This window comes from Loxodonta africana, chromosome 15 (genome assembly GCF_030014295.1).
Source record: "Loxodonta africana isolate mLoxAfr1 chromosome 15, mLoxAfr1.hap2, whole genome shotgun sequence".
Classification (NCBI taxonomy): domain Eukaryota; kingdom Metazoa; phylum Chordata; class Mammalia; order Proboscidea; family Elephantidae; genus Loxodonta; species Loxodonta africana.
In genome coordinates, this window is record NC_087356.1 from 46,921,957 (window position 1) to 46,939,701 (window position 17,745).

General features: G+C 51.2%; 1 protein-coding gene across 1 annotated transcript; it reads right to left on the reverse strand.

Annotated features, from left to right (window-relative positions):
• Positions 1-6,243: 6,243 nt before the first annotated feature.
• Positions 6,244-17,428, reverse strand: NT5DC4 (5'-nucleotidase domain containing 4). Its single transcript, XM_064268306.1, has 16 exons — positions 17,346-17,428; positions 16,368-16,441; positions 16,143-16,260; positions 15,971-16,066; positions 15,697-15,803; positions 15,522-15,579; positions 15,126-15,219; positions 14,890-14,943; positions 14,541-14,624; positions 14,119-14,151; positions 13,185-13,285; positions 12,891-12,982; positions 12,608-12,778; positions 11,948-11,999; positions 11,499-11,559; positions 6,244-6,417 (listed from the first exon to the last, which is right to left on the reverse strand). The coding sequence occupies exons 1-16, from the start codon at positions 17,426-17,428 to the stop codon at positions 6,244-6,246; spliced, it is 1,452 nt and encodes a 483-aa protein (XP_064124376.1).
• Positions 17,429-17,745: the final 317 nt, after the last annotated feature.

Sequence of the window (17,745 nt, forward strand, 5' to 3'; positions counted from 1 at the left end):
TAGTTCACATTTTTTAATGTTTATTACGTACCTACACTCGGCTCTGTCTTTTCCATACTATAAAGGACATGTGTTTTTGCCTGCTGGGCATCTTGGTAAGAGCACGCCAGTTTCGTTAAGACCACCCCCTTCCCACTCACAGTCTACATGGCTTAAGCAGAACAGACTTCACCTGGGGTGAGCATTTAAACTAGAGCTGGTCAAGTGGAGCTGAAAGGAGGAAGGGGTCATGTCTCAGTCGGAACCAGTGAGACTCACTTGCAGAACTTTTGTTGGAAAGAGACTCTTCCTAGTAGAGTTGTTGGAAAGATAGGATGGAAATCTCATCACTGTGTGAAACGACCTGCCCAACAATGGCACCAACACAGTGTAAGCTCCGTGAGCTGCAGACAGCGAGGTTCCATCTGTGACATCATTTGATTCCCTGGCGAAAGCTCTGGCTGGACTTTTCTGTTACATGAGACAATACATTCCCTTTTATCTTAAGCCAGTTTCATTTGGATTTCTGTCAGCTGCTCATTAGCAATCCTGACTAGTATACACACACAAACTGTTTTAATCGTATAGGAAACTCAAACTGTTCCCAATTTGCCAAACAGGAATTACTGTGATAGCTGAACTACTGCCATTCATTCTACAAAAGAGGTGGCTAGATCACGTTTTTACCACAAGATCACTACCCCAGGAGTACTGCTTATGTTCCTCTTCTTCATTTCCTCACCACTCAGGACTAGGTGCCAGAATTAGGATATTGATTCAGCTGCTTCAACTAGACCCAAATGGGAATATGTCTCTCTCGTGCATGAACGGTTTAAGTGAAACATTTGAGTGCTAATATGGTGTCAGGCCCAGGCCCCGTCTATCTTGTGGCTCTGCCATTCCTGGGATGCAGCCTCGTCCGCATGACCAAAGATAGCTCCCAGCCAACTTCACATTCCACCCAGAGGGAAGGGGAAGGCATACCCTCTCCTTTTAAGGTCACAACTTGGAAGTTGGACACACTACTTCTGCTTGGGAAGGAGAAGCCAGAACTTGGTCACATATCTCTATGCATCTTCAAAGGCTAGGAAATGTCTTTTGGGTGGCCACATACCCAACTAAAAATTCCACCAGAAATGGAGGATGATAGTCAGTGTCATGGTCTCAGGAAAAGTGGAGTACATCTCTAACCAAGATGTAAATAAACTGGAGTGCAGAGGTTGTTGCTGGGTGGAACCCCAGGTTTTGCTTGGAGTGACTCATTATAGCCAATAAACAAGAGGCGGAGGTGGGAGACCAGACAGACACCTTTATTTCATTTTTTTCTTTTTTTACAAGGAAAGGAGCAATCAGGGCTGTTGCCTTTAAGGCTGCTCGCAGGCAGTTTGGAGAGGTGGACTTTTGCAGAGAGCAGACAAGGAAATGCAAATTCATCATGAATATTTAGGATTGACCATTATGCAGATGCTCAGAGCTTGGGAGTGACTATGAATTTTCTTTAAACAAGGGTTCCATCCCTCAGGATGGAAGAAAAAGTTGATTTTTTTTTCTTTTTTTTTTAGTATGTTAAGTCTCCACCCAGAGGCAAGTAGAACCCAGCTGTGGCCCATCCTGTGGCTATCCTTTCAAGGACAATTTCAGAAGAAAAGGCAGCTTATTTTGCTTGGTGTAGGAGGAAAAGCCAGAGGAGGCGTCCCTTAAAAGAGCTGGGCTCTAAGGCTGCCTGCCTCCAGGTTTAAAAACAAGACTGCACCAGATGAAGAACCCCCAAGTAGAAGTATCTGTCCCACCATACCCTTGCCTCACCCAAGTCCCATAGGGTTTAGGACAGTTCTAGTTCAAAGCTTTATTTTCTCCATTTCCTCTTCTCACAGTGTACCCTGTGCCCCGCTCCTTCCTTTTCAGTCCTACAAGCAGGCCCAGGGTAACAATCAACTGGCTGACATGGCTCATTCAAAATAACATGGAGGACATGTAGATGTCAGAGATACAGCAGCGGGCCAAAAGGACCTGGGCCCTGACCCCACAGAGCTGAGAGTCTAGTGGGGAGATATTTAATCAAAGAATCACAAATTTAAGAGAAACAGAGGCTCATAGGAGAGGGACTAAGAGAAGGAACTCACATAGCCAGGAAGATGAAGAGGACCCCAAGAATCTGAGGGAAGAGCAGAAGTAAAGGGGAGAAGGCGCAGGGGAATGTTCTAGGCAGAAGGAAAGCGTGGAAGAGGCCCTTTGGTCACCTTCTTCCTCCCTTTAGTGTGTGCATGCTTTCTCTCTCCTTCAGCATCGCTCTTGATATTTTTTATCTTCTCTGACCCCTTGGGCTGTTTATCACTCAGTCCCTTTCTACATTTGCTGTACCCTAGGTAGGAATTTTAAGGGATGATTATTATAGTATTGGCTACTATGCCATAATTCAGGACCTCTCCAGAAATGCATGGGCCCTAGGGTTTGAGCAGTTTTCCTGATAAAATACTATCATCTAGCCCTTGCGATGGCTTACGTGTTGCTGTGATGCTGGACGCTATGCTACAGGTTTTTCAAATACCAGCAGGGTCATTCATGTTGGACAAGTTTCAGCAGAGTTTCCAGACTAAGACAGACTAGGAAGAAAGGCCTGATGATCTACTTCTGAAAAATATCCAATAAAAACCTTATGGATCACAGGGATCACAATAGAGGGTCCCAGACAGAGCTGGAGAAAAACGTAGAACAAAATTTTAGCTCACAGAACAAGATCAGACTTACTGGCCTGATAGAGACTGGAGAAACCCCAAGAGTATGGCCTCCGGACACCCTTTTAGCTCAGGAATGAAGTCACTCCTGAGGTTCACTCTTCATCCAAAGATTAGACAGGCTCATAAAACAAAACGAGGCTAAAGGGGCACACCAGCCCAGGGGCAAGGACTAGAAGGCAGGAGGGGACAGGAAAGCTGGTAATAAGGAATCCAAGGTTGTGGGGTTGTTAACCAATGTCATAAAGCAATATGTGTACTAACCATTTGATGAGAAGCTAGTTTGTTCCATAAGTCTTCACCTGAAGTGCAATAAAAATAAATAAAAAAGCAAGGAAATCACTTTGAGGACTGATCCAAGGCATGGTGTTTTCAATAGCCTCACACACATGCAAAAGCTGGACAGTGAATAAGGAAGATTAAAGAAGAATTGATGCCTTTGAATTATGGTGTTGGCAAAGACTATTGAATATATCATGGACTGTCAGAAGAACGAACAAACTTGTCTTGGAAGAAGTACAGCCAGAATGCTCCTTAGAAGCAAGGATGGTGAGACTTCAACTCATGTTCTTTGGGCATGTTATCAGGAGGGACCAGTCCCTGTAGAAAGACATCATGTTTGGTAGAGGGTCAGCGAAAAATAGGAAGAGCCTCAGTGAGATGGATCGACATAGTGGCTGCAACAATGGGCTGAAACATAACGATTGTGAAGATGGCACAGGACCAGGCAGCATTTCATTCTGTTGTTCATAGCGTTGCTATGAGTTGGAATCAATTCAAGGGCACCTAACAAAAACAGCTTTATTTTAAAACTTACCTTTGTGCTTGAATGAAAAAGATACTTTAACATAATTTGGAGTCTCAATCACACATGTTGGGAAATAGAAACTTGAACCCCAAAAATGGACACATCCCCAATTGCAGTTGAACATGTTTGCCCAAGTGAACCCAAATTATTTTGCAGATACCTAATTTTTAGTGTATTACCAATAAAAACTTTTTTTGATTAAAACACACACGCACACACATACACAAGAAACCCTTCTGAATCACAACAGAACATTATACAATATAGTGCTGAAAGATTACCCCAAAATATCAACGACCATGAAGATGGTGCCGGACCGGACAGCATTTCATTCTGTTATATATAAGGTCACCACAAGTCGGAGCAACTAACAACGAGCCCTTGAATAAGAATCTAGTGTTTAAAGACACGAGGACTACCTGTTCTTTGCCTGGAGAACCTGCCCTTGCAGACTCTGGGGCTTGGAAGTTTCTGAAACGTACAGGGGCGTAAAAGATGACCGTGCACTCTCTGAACAGGCAGCCTGTTATCCCTTAGTTATCCTCAGATATCTCAAACGTTTCAATTGTTCAGACACAGAAAACAAAGTTAATTGCATTGCCAGGCATATTCTTTCAAGGTTTTGCTTCATCATTTCAGACGTGTAAATATATACATTCTAAACCAAAAACATTACCATCGAGTGGCTTCTGACTCATGGCGACATCATGCGTTACAGAGTGGAACTGCTCCATAGGGCTGTAATCTTTATGGAAGCAGATCTCTAAGCCTTTCTTCCATGGTGTTGCTGGGGGGGTTTGAACCGCCAATCGTTAGGTTAGTAGTCGAGTGCAAACCATTCGTGCCACCCGGGGACCTATATTCATTCTAAGCCTACATATAATGCCAGCTGATTCCACTAACCTGCAAGAAGTGAACTGTCGGAGTGGATTAAAGTCAGTGACATCAGAACAACGAAGGGCCAGGGCTTTAACATCACAGAGAAGCTCCTACTAAAATGAAGAATCAAGTTTTTAAATCATAAGTATGACTTTTTACGTGTTTTAATGCATTTATACATCAAATGCAAAGACTTTTGGGCTATTTCATTTAATGTCTTCCATAGCGACCTGGAATGAAAGAACAGCTAATGAGATCATCTATAGCCAACCAGGTATTACTGTTATACTAGTAATAGAATCAAAAATGCACTAAAGTACTATTTAAAAAAAAAAAAAGTCTAGAAATGAGACTGGATGTGCAACAGGATGCAGCTCGTGGGAACTGGGTAAAATAATTCCAAACGCCTCAAAGGCCATGGGGGATGCCCTCTAGAGTGAGAGCAATACTCTTTCTTGCTCCCTAAAACAAATGCTCTGGGGATCCAAACTTAGGAGACTTCGGTATGGTTGGGTTTTTTCCCCGTGTTTTTTTTTTTTTGTTGTTATTTGAAGTATATCTCAACTAGAAGATGGCCCGTGGTGCCAGCCTATGTCCTGGTTCAGTTGGCCTCGATGTAGCCTGCTTGTCTCTCCCTTGGCCCTTGGCCTCCAAGAAATGAAGAAACTCTTCGCAGGCTCACACAGTGAAGCTCATGGAGTGAAGCTCAGACAGTGATGCTCAGCCAGGGGTAGAAAATGTATCAGGATGCCCTAAACTGAGGTTGGATGAGGATGAAGGAAAGGGGAGGGGATCAAACCACACACATCCCTGAGAGCCACCATTGCACGAAAGTGTGTCTGTCTGGTAGGTTGTGGGGGGAGATAATTGCAAACCACTGACTAAAGGTAATGAATGTGCTTGAATGTTGAGCTTCTCCCAAGCAAGGATAAAGTAGCTTAGGATTCAGTTTATTGCTGGGCATGTAGGAAGCACTCTATAAACACTGATACCACCCAGGTAACGGGAACCTACAGAATGGACATGTCCAAAAGCCAGCCCCAGGGAAGCCAGGGTAGAAACAGGAAGCCTCACCCACGGTTTGTGGATGCAGGACCAGTCTGGGAGTCGAGGCTGCACCCATTAAAGCTGGAGTGTTAGCTCAAGAGAGATCTAGAGTAGGGCCCCTATTCATGGTATTTTCATAAAGGCCTCAGCCTCGGCTGGGGAGAACATGTGCTCTGCAGCGACTCCCAGGGTAGAGATAGCTTGTGATATGGATCAGCCCACGGTGGTCTGTAAGCGTGCAGGGCACCGACTCAGCTAGCCAACCCCTGATGTGAGAATCCGGGAGTCTGGGATCTTATATCCAGTGGTTCTCGGCACTAAAGGACCCAATCCCCCCATTTTCAAAGCAAATATTTAATTTCTCATTTTCTATCCTGAACTGAAATTTATAGATAATATAGTAAGTGTCTCAGTAATTTTAAAGTCAATATAATGCCCTAGATATAACCAGTTGCCTTCAAGCCAACTCTGATTCATGGCAACCCCATGTATACAGAGTAGAACTGCCCCGTAGGGTTTTCAAGGCTGTGACCTTTTGGGAGCAGATCACCAGGCCTGCCTTCTGAGGTGTCTCTGGGTGGGTTTGAACCACCAACCTTTCAGTTAGTAGTTGAGTCCTTAATCATTTGCGCCACCCAGGGACTCCAAATATAAAGGGGAGGTAAAAAGTAATAGTATGTATTTCTACGTAAGTACTCGAATGGCCACACTTGAAGACAAAAAAAAAAAAAAAAAGCCCCACAATTTTCCAAAATGCTTCCTAGGGTTTTTACCTCCCCGTTAGGAACCTCTGTCTTAGCCCAGTGGTAGCCCCAAGCTGCTGAGCTCCTGGGCTGCAGCATGAGGGCTCCACTCAGCAGTGGGGACAGCACCACCACCTCCCGGAAACTCACTCTGTGGCTGCAAGAGTGGAGGTTGGAGGCGGTTCAGACTGGCGCGGTCTTGCTCCACGAGGGATTCATGCGGCATCTGCAGGGACAAAGGCAGATGGAGACAGGGTCACTCCACCAGTGGTAAGACCTTCAGGGATTCCTCAGTCATGCAGGGACGCCTCACCCCCAAGCTTCCAGGTTCCTTCTGCAGAAGAGGGAGCCCACCCGAGAGGGTCAACAGGGGAAGGAAGGCAGATGGACTTCTCTTCCCCAGAACTCACAGGCCAGCACAGTTGGGCACAGGTCAGATTTCTTTAAAGGCTTCACTTGTTGCTTATGGGTACTTTTTCTTCACCTGACTGGTCTCTACTTTAGTCATGATGTCTAACGACACCAATGGCTGTCTCAGGCTCCTAGCCTGGCCTTTGGCCCTGCCTGTCTAAAAGCCCAGGGATGAGATGAGGCAGTGTGGTGAGCACTCGGTTCCCCTGAGCCTGCGGGCTGCAATGCCGAGAACAGAGAGCCTCCCCTGCAGCTGGGCAGTCCTGGGCTCCACTCCCAGCTCTTCAGCCTGCTAGCGGTATGACAGCAAGTTAAAATGAGGATAATAAAGCCTACTTTGCTTGGGTGCTAAGCAAAAGGTTGGAGGTTCGAGTCCACCCAGAGATGCCTCAGAAGAAAGGCCTGGTGGTCTGTGTCTGAAAAATCAACCATCAAAAACCCTTTGGAGCACATTTCTACTCTGACATACATGGGGTCACCATGCATCAGTGTCAACTTGGTGGCAACTGGTTTGGTTTTTGTTTTGTTTTGTTAGGAAACCCTGATGGCGTAGTGGTTAAGTGCTACAGTCCCTATGAGTCGGAATCGACTCAGCTGCACTGGGTTTGGGTTTTTGGGGGTTTTTTTGTTTTGTTTTGTCTCTAGGTTCTTTTGAGAATCAAGTATAATCAGTGAAAATCACCCAGGCCAGCCCAGTGCAGGAAGCATAGCAGATACGTATGAACGGTTTTTCCTCTTTGGAACATCTAGAAGGCAGCAGACGGTGGCGGGGCAAGCAGGGGGCAAGAAGCCCCGAAGCACTAGTTTCAAGTCCAGATCCTTAACTTAGTCTCGACATCTCATAAGATGGCAATTAGGAAGATGCTTCGCTGGGAGACCTGGCACGTGCGTGCTCAGGGAGGCCTGCGCTGCTGGGGGCCACGGCTCTGCTGACCTTCCCCCTGCGGCCATGGCTGCCTCCACTTCCTTGCTCCTGCTCTTAACCAAGGGACATCCCTGGGTCTCAGAGGAAGACCAGCCAAAGCGCTTGCTGTATCATCTGCTGCTTCCTCTGCCTCCTCTGAAGTCACTGAGGGCAGGAGGACTGTAGCCTTCTTTCTTGCAACTGGTATAATTTGTGATGTTGTTGTTGTTAGCTGCCATCAACGACTCATGGCGACCCCACACACAATGAACAGAATGCTGCCTCCTGCACCATCCCCATAATCAGGTGCAGATCAGACTGTTGTGATCCATAGGGTTTTCATTGGCTGATTTTCAGAAGTAGATCGCCAGGCCTTTCTTCCTAGTCCATTTTAGTCTGGAAGCTCTGCTGAAACCTGTTGTGCATCATAGCAACACTCAAGCCTCCACTGACCAATGGGTGGTGGCTGTGCTTGAGGTGCACTGATTCAGGAGTGGAGCTGGGTCTCCCACATGGAAGGTGAGAATTCTACCACTGAAGCACCACTGCCTCCAGTACCACTTCTACAAGGACATACAACGAGATAACGTGGTCTCACCTCAGCTCAAAGCAGGAGCTAAGGTTGGGCATGGGGAAGCACTTCCCCAGCACGGGTGTCTTATCCACACTTCCTTAGCTCACATCATGCATTTTTTAAGGTGCAGATAGCTATCTACAAGGTTTTGACCCACTTGTGTCTAGGAGATTGGGTCTGGTGACCTGGAAAGCTGCTGGCAGGGCTGGGAACCAGCGGGCCCTTCTGGGGCGGGGGATAGGGACGTGAGGGATGTCCTGTGGGACGCACCAGCTCCGGGGCCGCCCGGAACAGTGAGCTCAGTGGGTAATGCAGGAAGCTGAGGCAGGTGCTGGTGTACAGGTCAGCGTAGCGCATCAGCTGGCTGGCAAAGAGTGTCTGGCGGAAGCCACAGCGGAACAGGCTCCCCATGGCACTGTAGCACAGGTCCAGCTCCCGGGTGACCTTCTGGCCGGGTGGGAACATGCTGAATGGAGACCGCACCCCACCCCTGGACCTGCACCCCTAACAGCACTGACCACCCACCGTGAGGACCAGCTTATCCTGCTGGGACCGCACCCAGCTCTGCCCTCACCTGCTCCATCCCTGAATGACCCTCCCTGGATCTCTCACCTGGGGACAATGAGGCCTTTGCCCAACCGCTGACTGTAGGGAAGGAGATGTTTTCTTTAAACACAGAGGCTGCTGCACACACGTGCTTTTGGATGTGGGATGGCTCTCGGTTTGCCGTGAGACCCTCCCCAGCTTCCTGCCCAGTTACCTGCCAGGCCCTGGAGAGGGAGCACTTACCTTCTGATTCTCCCCCAGACAGTTTGAAAGGCCCACACCCATCCCTACTCCTCCCGTCTAGCAGTCTCCACCCCAACACCAGGCCCAGCTTCAAGAACCTGGATAATTGATCAGGACGTTTACTCCAGGGTCATCGAGAGCATGCTGTCCCTTCTCTGAGCCTCAGTTTTCTCATCTGTTATACTAGGGAACAACCTCTGCCTGCCCAGCTCACAGGTCTATGAGGAGGATTAAATGGCTGCGCAGGGGCTTGTAATCTGCAAAGGGCTCTGCCAAGATCCTTCACTACGGGCCCCAGCTGGGCCTGTGACTCCCGAGCAGGAACAGGGGCAGATTATTCAATAGGCAAGGTAAGCACAGTGCTTACCTTGCGTACCAGATCATCTGTGGTGAACAATTTCACATGTTTTTTACCACATCAAAGATTCTGCTACTGGGTATGGCTGGCACCTCTCTCTCCCAGCCCCACAGCACCTTCCTACAGAAGCAAACCCTCCTTTTAAATTTACAATCCCTAATCCAACAAACACAAAATAATAAATGTTGGAGAGGTTATAGAGAGACTGGACACTTATACACTGCTGGTGGGAATGTAAAATGGTACAACCACTCTGGGAATCAATTTGGTGCTTCCTTAAAAAGCTAGAAATAGAACTACCATACGACCCAGCAATCCCACTCCTTGAAATATAAAAAAAGAAAAAAAAACCACATATATCCTAGAGAAATAAGAGCCTTTACACGAACCCATGTTCATTGCAGCACTGTTTACAATAGCAAAAAGATGGAAGCAACCAAGGTGCCCATCAACAGATGAATGGATAAATAAATTATGGTATATTCACACAATGGAATACTACACATCGATAAAGAACAGTGATGAATCTGTGAAACATTTCAGAATATGGAGGAATCTGGAAGGCATTATGCTGAGTGAAATTAGTCAGTTGCAAAGGGACAAATATTGTATAAGACCACTATTATAAGAAGTCGAGAAATAGTTTAAACAGAGAAGAAAATATTCTTTGATGATTACAAGGGGGGGAGGGAGGAGAGGTGGGAGAGTGGTATTTACTAATTAGATATTAGATAAGAACTACTTTAGGTGACAGGAAAGACAACACACAATACAGGCGAGGTCCACACAACTGGACTAAACCAAAAGTAAAGAAGTTTTCTGAATAAACCAAATTCTTCAAAAGCCAGCGTAGCAGAGGCAGAGGTTTGGGGACCATGGTTTCAGGGGACATCTAGGTCAATTGGCATAAAAAAAAAATCTATTAAGAAAACATTCTACATCCCACTTTGGAGAGTGGCATCTGGGGTCTTAAACACTAGCAAGCAGCCATCTAAGATGCATCAATTTGTCTCAACCCACCTGGAGCAAAGGAGAAGGAAGAACACCAAAGACACAAGGTAATTATGACCCCGAGAGACAGAAAAGGCCACACAAACCAGAGACTACATCAGCCTGAGACCAGAAGAACTAGATGGTGCCTGGCTACAACTGATGACTGTCCTAACAGGGAATGCAACAGAGAATCCCTGAGGGAGCAGGAGAGCAGTGGGATGCAGACCTCAGATTCTCGTTAAAAGACCAGACTTAATGGTGTGACTGAGACTAGAAGGACCCCAGAGGTCGTGGACCCCAGACCTTCTGTTAGTCCAAGACAAGAACCATTCCCAAAGCCAATTCTTCAGGCAAGGATTGAACTGCACTATGGAATAGAAAATTATATTGGTGCAGAGTGAGCTTCTTGGATCAAGTAGACACATGAGGCTATGTGGGCAGCTCCTGTCTGGAGGGGAGATGAGAGGGCACAGGGGGTGAGAAGCTGACTGAATGGACACAAAAATAGAGAATGGAGGGAAGGAGTGTGCGGTCTTATTAGGGGGAGAGCAACTAGGAGTATATAGCAAGGTGTATATAAATTTTTGTATGAGAGACTGACTTGATTTTTAAACTTCCACTTAAAGCACAATAAAAGTTAAAAAAAAAAAATTTATAATCCCTGACAGTGGCAGAAGACCCAATAAGCAGAGGTAAGCATGGGCTTACTTGTGCTTACTAATCTGTAGTGAACAATTTCACATCTTTGATGTGGTGAAACCCATGTGAAATTGTTCACTACAGATGATCTGGTAAGCAAGGTAACCACTGTGCTTTCCTTGCTTATTGAATAATATGCCCCTCCATAGGAATCTCCCAGATTTAGTGGCTGGTCAGTAACACCCAAGGGAATTTTTTTCTTTCTCCTCTCTTTCCAGAACCCTCTGGCTCTAAATCCCATCTTGTCAGGACTCTTAGAGTCTGGGGCTCGCCCTCCAGCCAGAGGGCTGACTCGTCAGTCACGTGAGGACCCAGCTGGGCAGGCAGTCACTTCTCAAGAGGGCTTAATGGTGGGGATGGCAGGGCAAGAGCCAGGTCCTACATATCACCCCACGGCTGAGCCTCCTCGCAAATACACTGCTCTCATGTGGAACTCCGGCCAGAAGGGGGCGCTGGCTGACAAGGCCAGGTTGGGGAGACTCAGTTAAAGGACTTAGGGCAAGGCAAGTCTGGGCAGCACCCCCTACCCCCACCGCCCCTGATCTTTTCCCCTTCTCACACCTCATTGTCTGCTCTTACCCGACTCTCCCTCTTGGTGGAGTTGATGACTTGCAGTCCACAACCACTCCCATCCATGTGCCTGGTACAAAAAGGGCCACAGGACCCAGGAAGAGAGGATCCAGGTCTCCAAGAGCCAGGGATCTTGTGGCAAGGGGGCATTTCATGGCTTCCAGTGGGAGTGCTGGTCTGATCCTGCACGGGCTGGGTGTGTGCACATGTGTGAGATGGTAGGGTCCTGAAAACATGTGTGCTAGGCTAGGAGGGGCCACAGGTCACAGAGTGTGAGCAGTCCCCGGGGGGGCAGTGGGGCCCCAAGTCCAGTTTACTAGGGGAGCCCACCCCAAAACAGACCCTGGTGATTTCCTGATGACCTTCGCCAGGCCCTCGATGCCAAGCCTGGACATGGGCCCCCACCCCTCCATCCCTCTGACCCTCCCCAGGCAGCGGCTGCAGGCCAGGGCTCTCACTGGTGCAGGTCGGCCAAGCACATGTCCAGCCTCTGCAGCAACTCCAACTGCTCTGGAAAACGCACAGGGCACAGCAGGAGTGAGGGACTGCTGGTTCACCCATAGCCTGCCCTCCTCCTCCTTAGTCAGCCCTAGACCCAGCTGCGCCCACGCAAAGCAGGGACAGTCTAGACCCTGTGGGTCAGGGGAGGAAGCCATTCAGGGAGTCAGGTCACCTTTCCAAGGTCATTCAGCCATGATTCGAATCCAGCTGTTAGAACAAACCCTGAATTGGCTGGGCTCACAGCAACCGCTAATCCTGAAGATTGCTTCAAGTCATTGCTGGATCAGGGATTTTGTACCTCGGAGTGGGTGGGATGGGTAGGGTGAGGAAGGAGACTCCTCTGGAATCTTCCAGTGCATGGCATGCCCCAGGGCCCTGAAGTCAGGAGACTGGGATTTGAGTCCCAGCTGTGTCCCTACTGGCACTGTGACTTTGGGCAAGTCCCTGAAACTATAAAACAGATCTTCCCTCATGAGGTGACAGTGCTTCATAAGCCAGAGTGGGCGGGATTATCATGGCCACTATTAACCCCAAAAGGAAAGGGAGGCGGTGACGATGGGGCAGAACTCTGCACTGGTGGCCGTGCCCCTCCTCCTGTCCTGACCCCCACAGCTCACCCTTCTCCTGGACCCAGATGCCCAGCTCCCGGGACAGCTCAGGAACCACCAGGCAAGTCCGCCAGCCCTGCCGCTTCTTGGACTTGAGGATGTCCCCAAAGATGTGGTCCCCAATGTACAGAATGTCCTTCCCCCGCACCTCGAGCAGCTCGCACACCACGTCAGATGAGCCTGCCTCACCAAGGGAAGAGAGACACTCGCAGCCCCTCCCTGTCCTGGCTGGGCAGGTTAGGGACCCGGAGGGGGCGCCATGGAGGGACAGGGCGTGGGGTGGACTGGGTACCTCCAGAGTAGACAGCACAGTGTTGGTGAGGCCCAGTATAGGTACCCACGCGGAGCTTCCCCAAGTCCTGGGGAGGGGGGCAGAGGGGCGTCCTGAAGTCAGGAGAACCTTGTCTTCTATCCCTGGTAGAGGGCTGGGGCTGGATGCAGCAGGGGTAACCGTGGGAGGGCAGGAGGAAGGAGGTGGCAGAGGCCCTGAAGAAGTCCCCCTCATCCCCTGCCACCAGGGACAGGCAGACCAGCAGAGCAGGCAACCTCCCAGAGCAGGCTCCCCTCCCTGCTACCCAGGGTCAGCACCCGCCTCAGCACCGTTCCCTCTGCAAAGAATCGGGGCTTCTGTGTGTCTACCACAATAAGGTCAAAGTAGGACCTCCAGGGTCTGGCTGAAGCCTCCGCCTGTGGGACAGGGCTGTGGGAACTTGTGCTGACTCAGGGCACACACACTTGGCCTGAAAAATCTGAGCCAGCTGCCTCCCCCTGCCTCCCCTGGCCAAGCCACCAGCCCAAGCTCCATGCAGCCCAGTGAAAGCCTGCCAGCTCCTGTGCCCAGGTCCTGCAGCCCAGCCGGCTGAGCCATCCCAGGCCCAGGAACCAGGAGTCTCACTGCCCCAGCATCCCCAGCTAAGCCAGGTACGTGATGGTTCTGGAAAGCTGCTTGGGGAGGTTGTGTTGGGTGCCATGTGTACCTGTCAGCCTCCAGGGCCACTCACAGGCACATAGTCAGAGGGACCCGGATGCACAGGAACATGGCTGCCATATGCCCAGTGACACCTGGTAACCTCTGCTTCCCTGGCCTCAGCTGCCCATTCTCTGTCCTCTTCACAACCCCTTCCCACCTTCTCCCAGTTCCTCCCCAAATGCCGGCTTGCCACTTTATGACTTTATATGAGGCCATAAGTGGTCATTTGTCCCTCAAGGCTCCTCCCGTGCCCTGGCTGAGGGAGTGGCCACTTTAAGCCTCTCATTCAGGGCACTGACCCCCCACCCATCTGGGGAGATTCCAGTCAGGCCCACACATGTGAAATGACCCTTCTCACCCACTTGTTCTTCCTCAAGGGGAGGGCTAGGCATGGGAGAGGCCAGAACAGAAAGGCATTCTATACTCCCACCCCCTGACCTGCTGCGACTCTTAGTACCATGGTGTGGCCCTGGCCCTCCCTGCCCTTTGCACAGCCTTTGGGGCCGCTGTGCTGCCCCCACCCCCAGCGGGCACATGGCTCCCAACTCACCTCGCCAACGTCAAACAGGTGGGTCATGATGGCCTGGCAAAGACAGGGCAGGGGTCAGGGCACCAGGCTTGGGCTGGGCCAGGGACCACTGCAGGCCTCTGCCCCTCATCCCATCACCCCCTTCACCCCATCACCCCCTTCACCCCATTACCCCCAGAGCATATTGCTATCTCCGCCCCCCCACCCCATTGCCCCTAGGGCACACTGGGGACAACAGGTGCACAATGGCAGAGAAGTTGCTCAATGCGTTGAGACCCAAAAAGGCCAGGAAATGGAACCCAAGATGCCAGCCAGGTGGCGAGGGGTACAGGGTCTTGGCTCCTTCCCACCCCTTCCACAGTGCTTCGCTTTCCCCTAGGGCCAGGAAGGAGGAGTTCTCTGGGCTCAGAGGCTGAGGGCCCCCACCTTCCACACATACTTACATCAGTGTAGCTGTAGCTGCTGTTGGTGGCCAGAAACACTTTCCCAACCTCCTTCATCTTACCCAGCAGGATGGGTATTCGCACCTGGGACAGAGGACAGAGTGACATCCAAGGGTGGACCTCCCTGAGCTGCCCTGGGGACCCATCCTCTGCTCTCAGCTTCCTAAAAGCCCAACCAGGCCTCAGTCTTTCAGAGCAGGTGGGCCCCAGGCCAGCCAGGAAAGCCCGGAGCAGCGCCAGGGTATACAGCTCCGTCTAAGCCTTGAGAGAAGAGGCCTGCAGAGGGCCCTACTGCCCTAGGGAGCAGCAGGGCAGGGCCTGTCATGGCCCTGGGTCTACAGTCACTCACATCCTTCTCCACGTATTTCTCCAAGTCCTCCAGGGTCTTCTCCTTGAGACAGCCCTGCAGGAGGGGGCAGAGGGGTGCGTGTATGTGTGACCCCGTGCCCCATGCCTGTGTCCAGGATGGTGGGAGTGGCACTGGGGAGCCCAGACCATCAAAGTCCTCAGGAGAAGGGAACATGCTAAAGTGGCTGGTGGCATGGCCCAGGAGAGCCAAGGGTCCTGGGGCCCTGGACCACTCACCGACTCATGGACATTATTCATGGCATCGGTCACATCCTGGAAGAGGTTTCGGAAGGACATGAAGAGGTTCCCGTGCTGATAGCCAGTGTCACAGCTGGGCCCCACCGAGGGGGCACAGGAAGAGCAACGAGGGGACCAGGGTGACCAGCAACCCTGGGGCTTATACCAGAGTGACCCCTCCAGCCACACTGGGAAGGGTGCCGCACTGTGCTGAGGGTCACCCCTTGGGGGCAGCACTGGTTTCTGGGTCAAGGGGACTCTTCCCTGCACTCCAGAGCCCCTTCCAACCCTACAGGAGGAAACTCTGCCCCTGAGTGGGGCCCTCACTTCCGGGTTTGGCCCCTGGACAGCTGCCCCCTACTGGTCACCCAGGGCTGGCCGGGAGTGGGGACGTACTTGGTGTAGCGGGAGCAGCTGGAAAAGAAGTCCACCAGGCAGGCATAGAGGTAAGTTTCTGAGGCGGAGATGTCGGTCAGTTGCCGGCCCTGGGGGCAAGGAAGCAGCCCCCCCGACCCCCCGGCCAGAGGTGGGGTCCTGAGGCTCCCCTGCCCCTGCCCCATCTGCGCCTCACCAGGCAGGTTGAAGAGCGTATTGAGGATGTGAAATCGCTGCACATCATCCCTCTGAATGAACTCGCTGGGGTAGAAGCTCCAGATCTCGGCCCTGGGGAGGGGTGGGCCGGGTGTAGCAATGCCCCCGCCAGCACCTCCCGAGGCCCTCCAGGCCCTGGCCGTTCCTTGCCGCCTCCAGCCATCCCTTTTCCCTCCTTTATCCAGCTTCCTCACTCCCTCTGTCCGTCCTAGCCCCTCTTCCTTGCTTCCCTCCACCACACCCGTGTCCCTTACTCAGAGAGGAGGGTGAAGCCCTGGGTGCCCAGTAGCACGTTCCCGTGGGCGTCCACCTTCAGCAGGTTCCCATAGAGCGCGTCAAACACCAGCCCCCTGGGGAGGGAGCAGAGGCTGTAGGTGTGTGCTCAGGGTCAGTGACAGCCCCCATGCCCCCAGCCCAGCACTGCACCTGGTAGGGAAGGTAGGGTCGTAGGTGTAGCGCAGGATCTCGTGTGGGTACCCGATGGACACCAGGCGCTCCAGGAGCAGCTGGAAGGCTAATGCCTCATAGTCTGGAGACCTGTAGGCTGCGGGGAAGCCCAGGCAGATGGAGGCCCAGCTGGGGCCTGGCTTCCCACCCCACCCCACCCCACCCCCCCAGCCCCTAAACGCCCTGGGTTCCAGCTCTCTCTACCAGCCAGAGTGTAGTCCATGTCGAAGCCGAAGCAGCGAATCTTCCCCAGCGCCAGGCTGCTGTTCACAAAAATCCTGGGAATGGGAGGGGGATGTTGGAATTATTCCGCCCCCCCTCCCCCGAAATCTAAGACCCAAGGGCAGGGGATGGGGTAGAAAGTCAGGAAAGCAGGCAGAGCACACCTCTGCCCATCATTTCTGAGTCTGAGTGTGTCTAAATGCTTGTGTGTGTGTGTCCGTGTGTGCAGCATATGTCCGTGTGTGCATGTGTTCATGGGTGAGCATGTGTGAGTATGCGTGAGTGTGTGCGTGAGCATCCCGTGTGCATACACGTGAGGGTGTGTGAGTGTGTGAGCATCCTGTGTGCATACGTGTGAGGGTGTATGAGTGTGTGAGCATGTGAAAGGATGCAGAGTGTGTGAGTTTCCTGTTTCCATGTGTGTAAGGGTTTTGTGAGTATATGAGCGTGTGAGCATTGTGTGTGCATGTGTGTGAACATTTATGAGTGTGTGAGTGCATGTGAGCATTCATGTGAGCGTGTGTGAAGAGTTGCCATGAGCCAGCAGCTTGCTGTCCCGCCACTTGGGAGTATGCCATGGGCATCTCTCTGTGTGCAAAGATGTGTGCGTGTCGGTGTGGGAGGGTGTCACCTTCCAAAGTGGGGTCACTGTGTGCAAGTTCAGAAGTGATGCATTTGTCACAATCAGACAGCACACACCACGGTGTCAGTAGGTGAGTGAGGGGAGAGGTCTTACGGCGGGGGGGTCTCCCTGTCAGAGCCAGTGGTTCCAGCTGACGGGTCACTGCCCACCTATAGACGAGTGTCTCCTGTGAGTGCAGGCGTTTGTCTGTGTCTGGGGGTGTCACTGTGTATTTAAAGAAGTCACTCTCAGTGCTGCTGTGTCCTGTAGTGCATGTCATGAAACAGTGTATGTACAGGCTGAGGTCCTCCCGCCCCCACCTCAAGTGCCCATCTCACCACTGGTGCCAGTCCTGCTCCAGGCCGTGGGAGAAGACCAGGCCCTCAGACTTCCTTGGCTCTCCCTCATCCACACTGGCCATCATCACCAGGAGTGAGGCTGGAGGCAATGGTCTCTCCTCCAGCCACCAACACACTATCAGTGGGGCCCAGCCACGCCTTTCCTCAGAAACTTCGGACAGCACTGACCCAGCTGACCCCACCCTAAGCCCCCATTGCCCACCACTTTGAGGGAGGAGTCAACCAGGACATTTTCTGATATCCCCTCCCTTCTTTAAGAGAGGAAGCAGTAACAATTGAGAGAGAGGAATTCATCTACACTATGCCACCTCCATGTCTAGGGCTTACATAGCCAAGGACCTCAATCAACTGGAATGTAGCAGAGAACCCAGAATGAAGC

What these genes read in the sequence shown, in the direction of transcription:
- NT5DC4 (XM_064268306.1), bottom strand. Translation starts at nt 17,428, where the DNA reads ATGGCCAGTGTGGATGAGGGAGAGCCAAGGAAGTCTGAGGGCCTGGTC. An exon ending in GAGCAGGACTGGCACCAGTG is followed by an intron (nt 16,442 to 17,345) that starts GTGAGATGGGCA and finishes TCCCATTCCCAG; the next exon opens with GATTTTTGTGAACAGCAGCC. An exon ending in CATGGACTACACTCTGGCTG is followed by an intron (nt 16,261 to 16,367) that starts GTAGAGAGAGCT and finishes GCTTCCCCGCAG; the next exon opens with CCTACAGGTCTCCAGACTAT.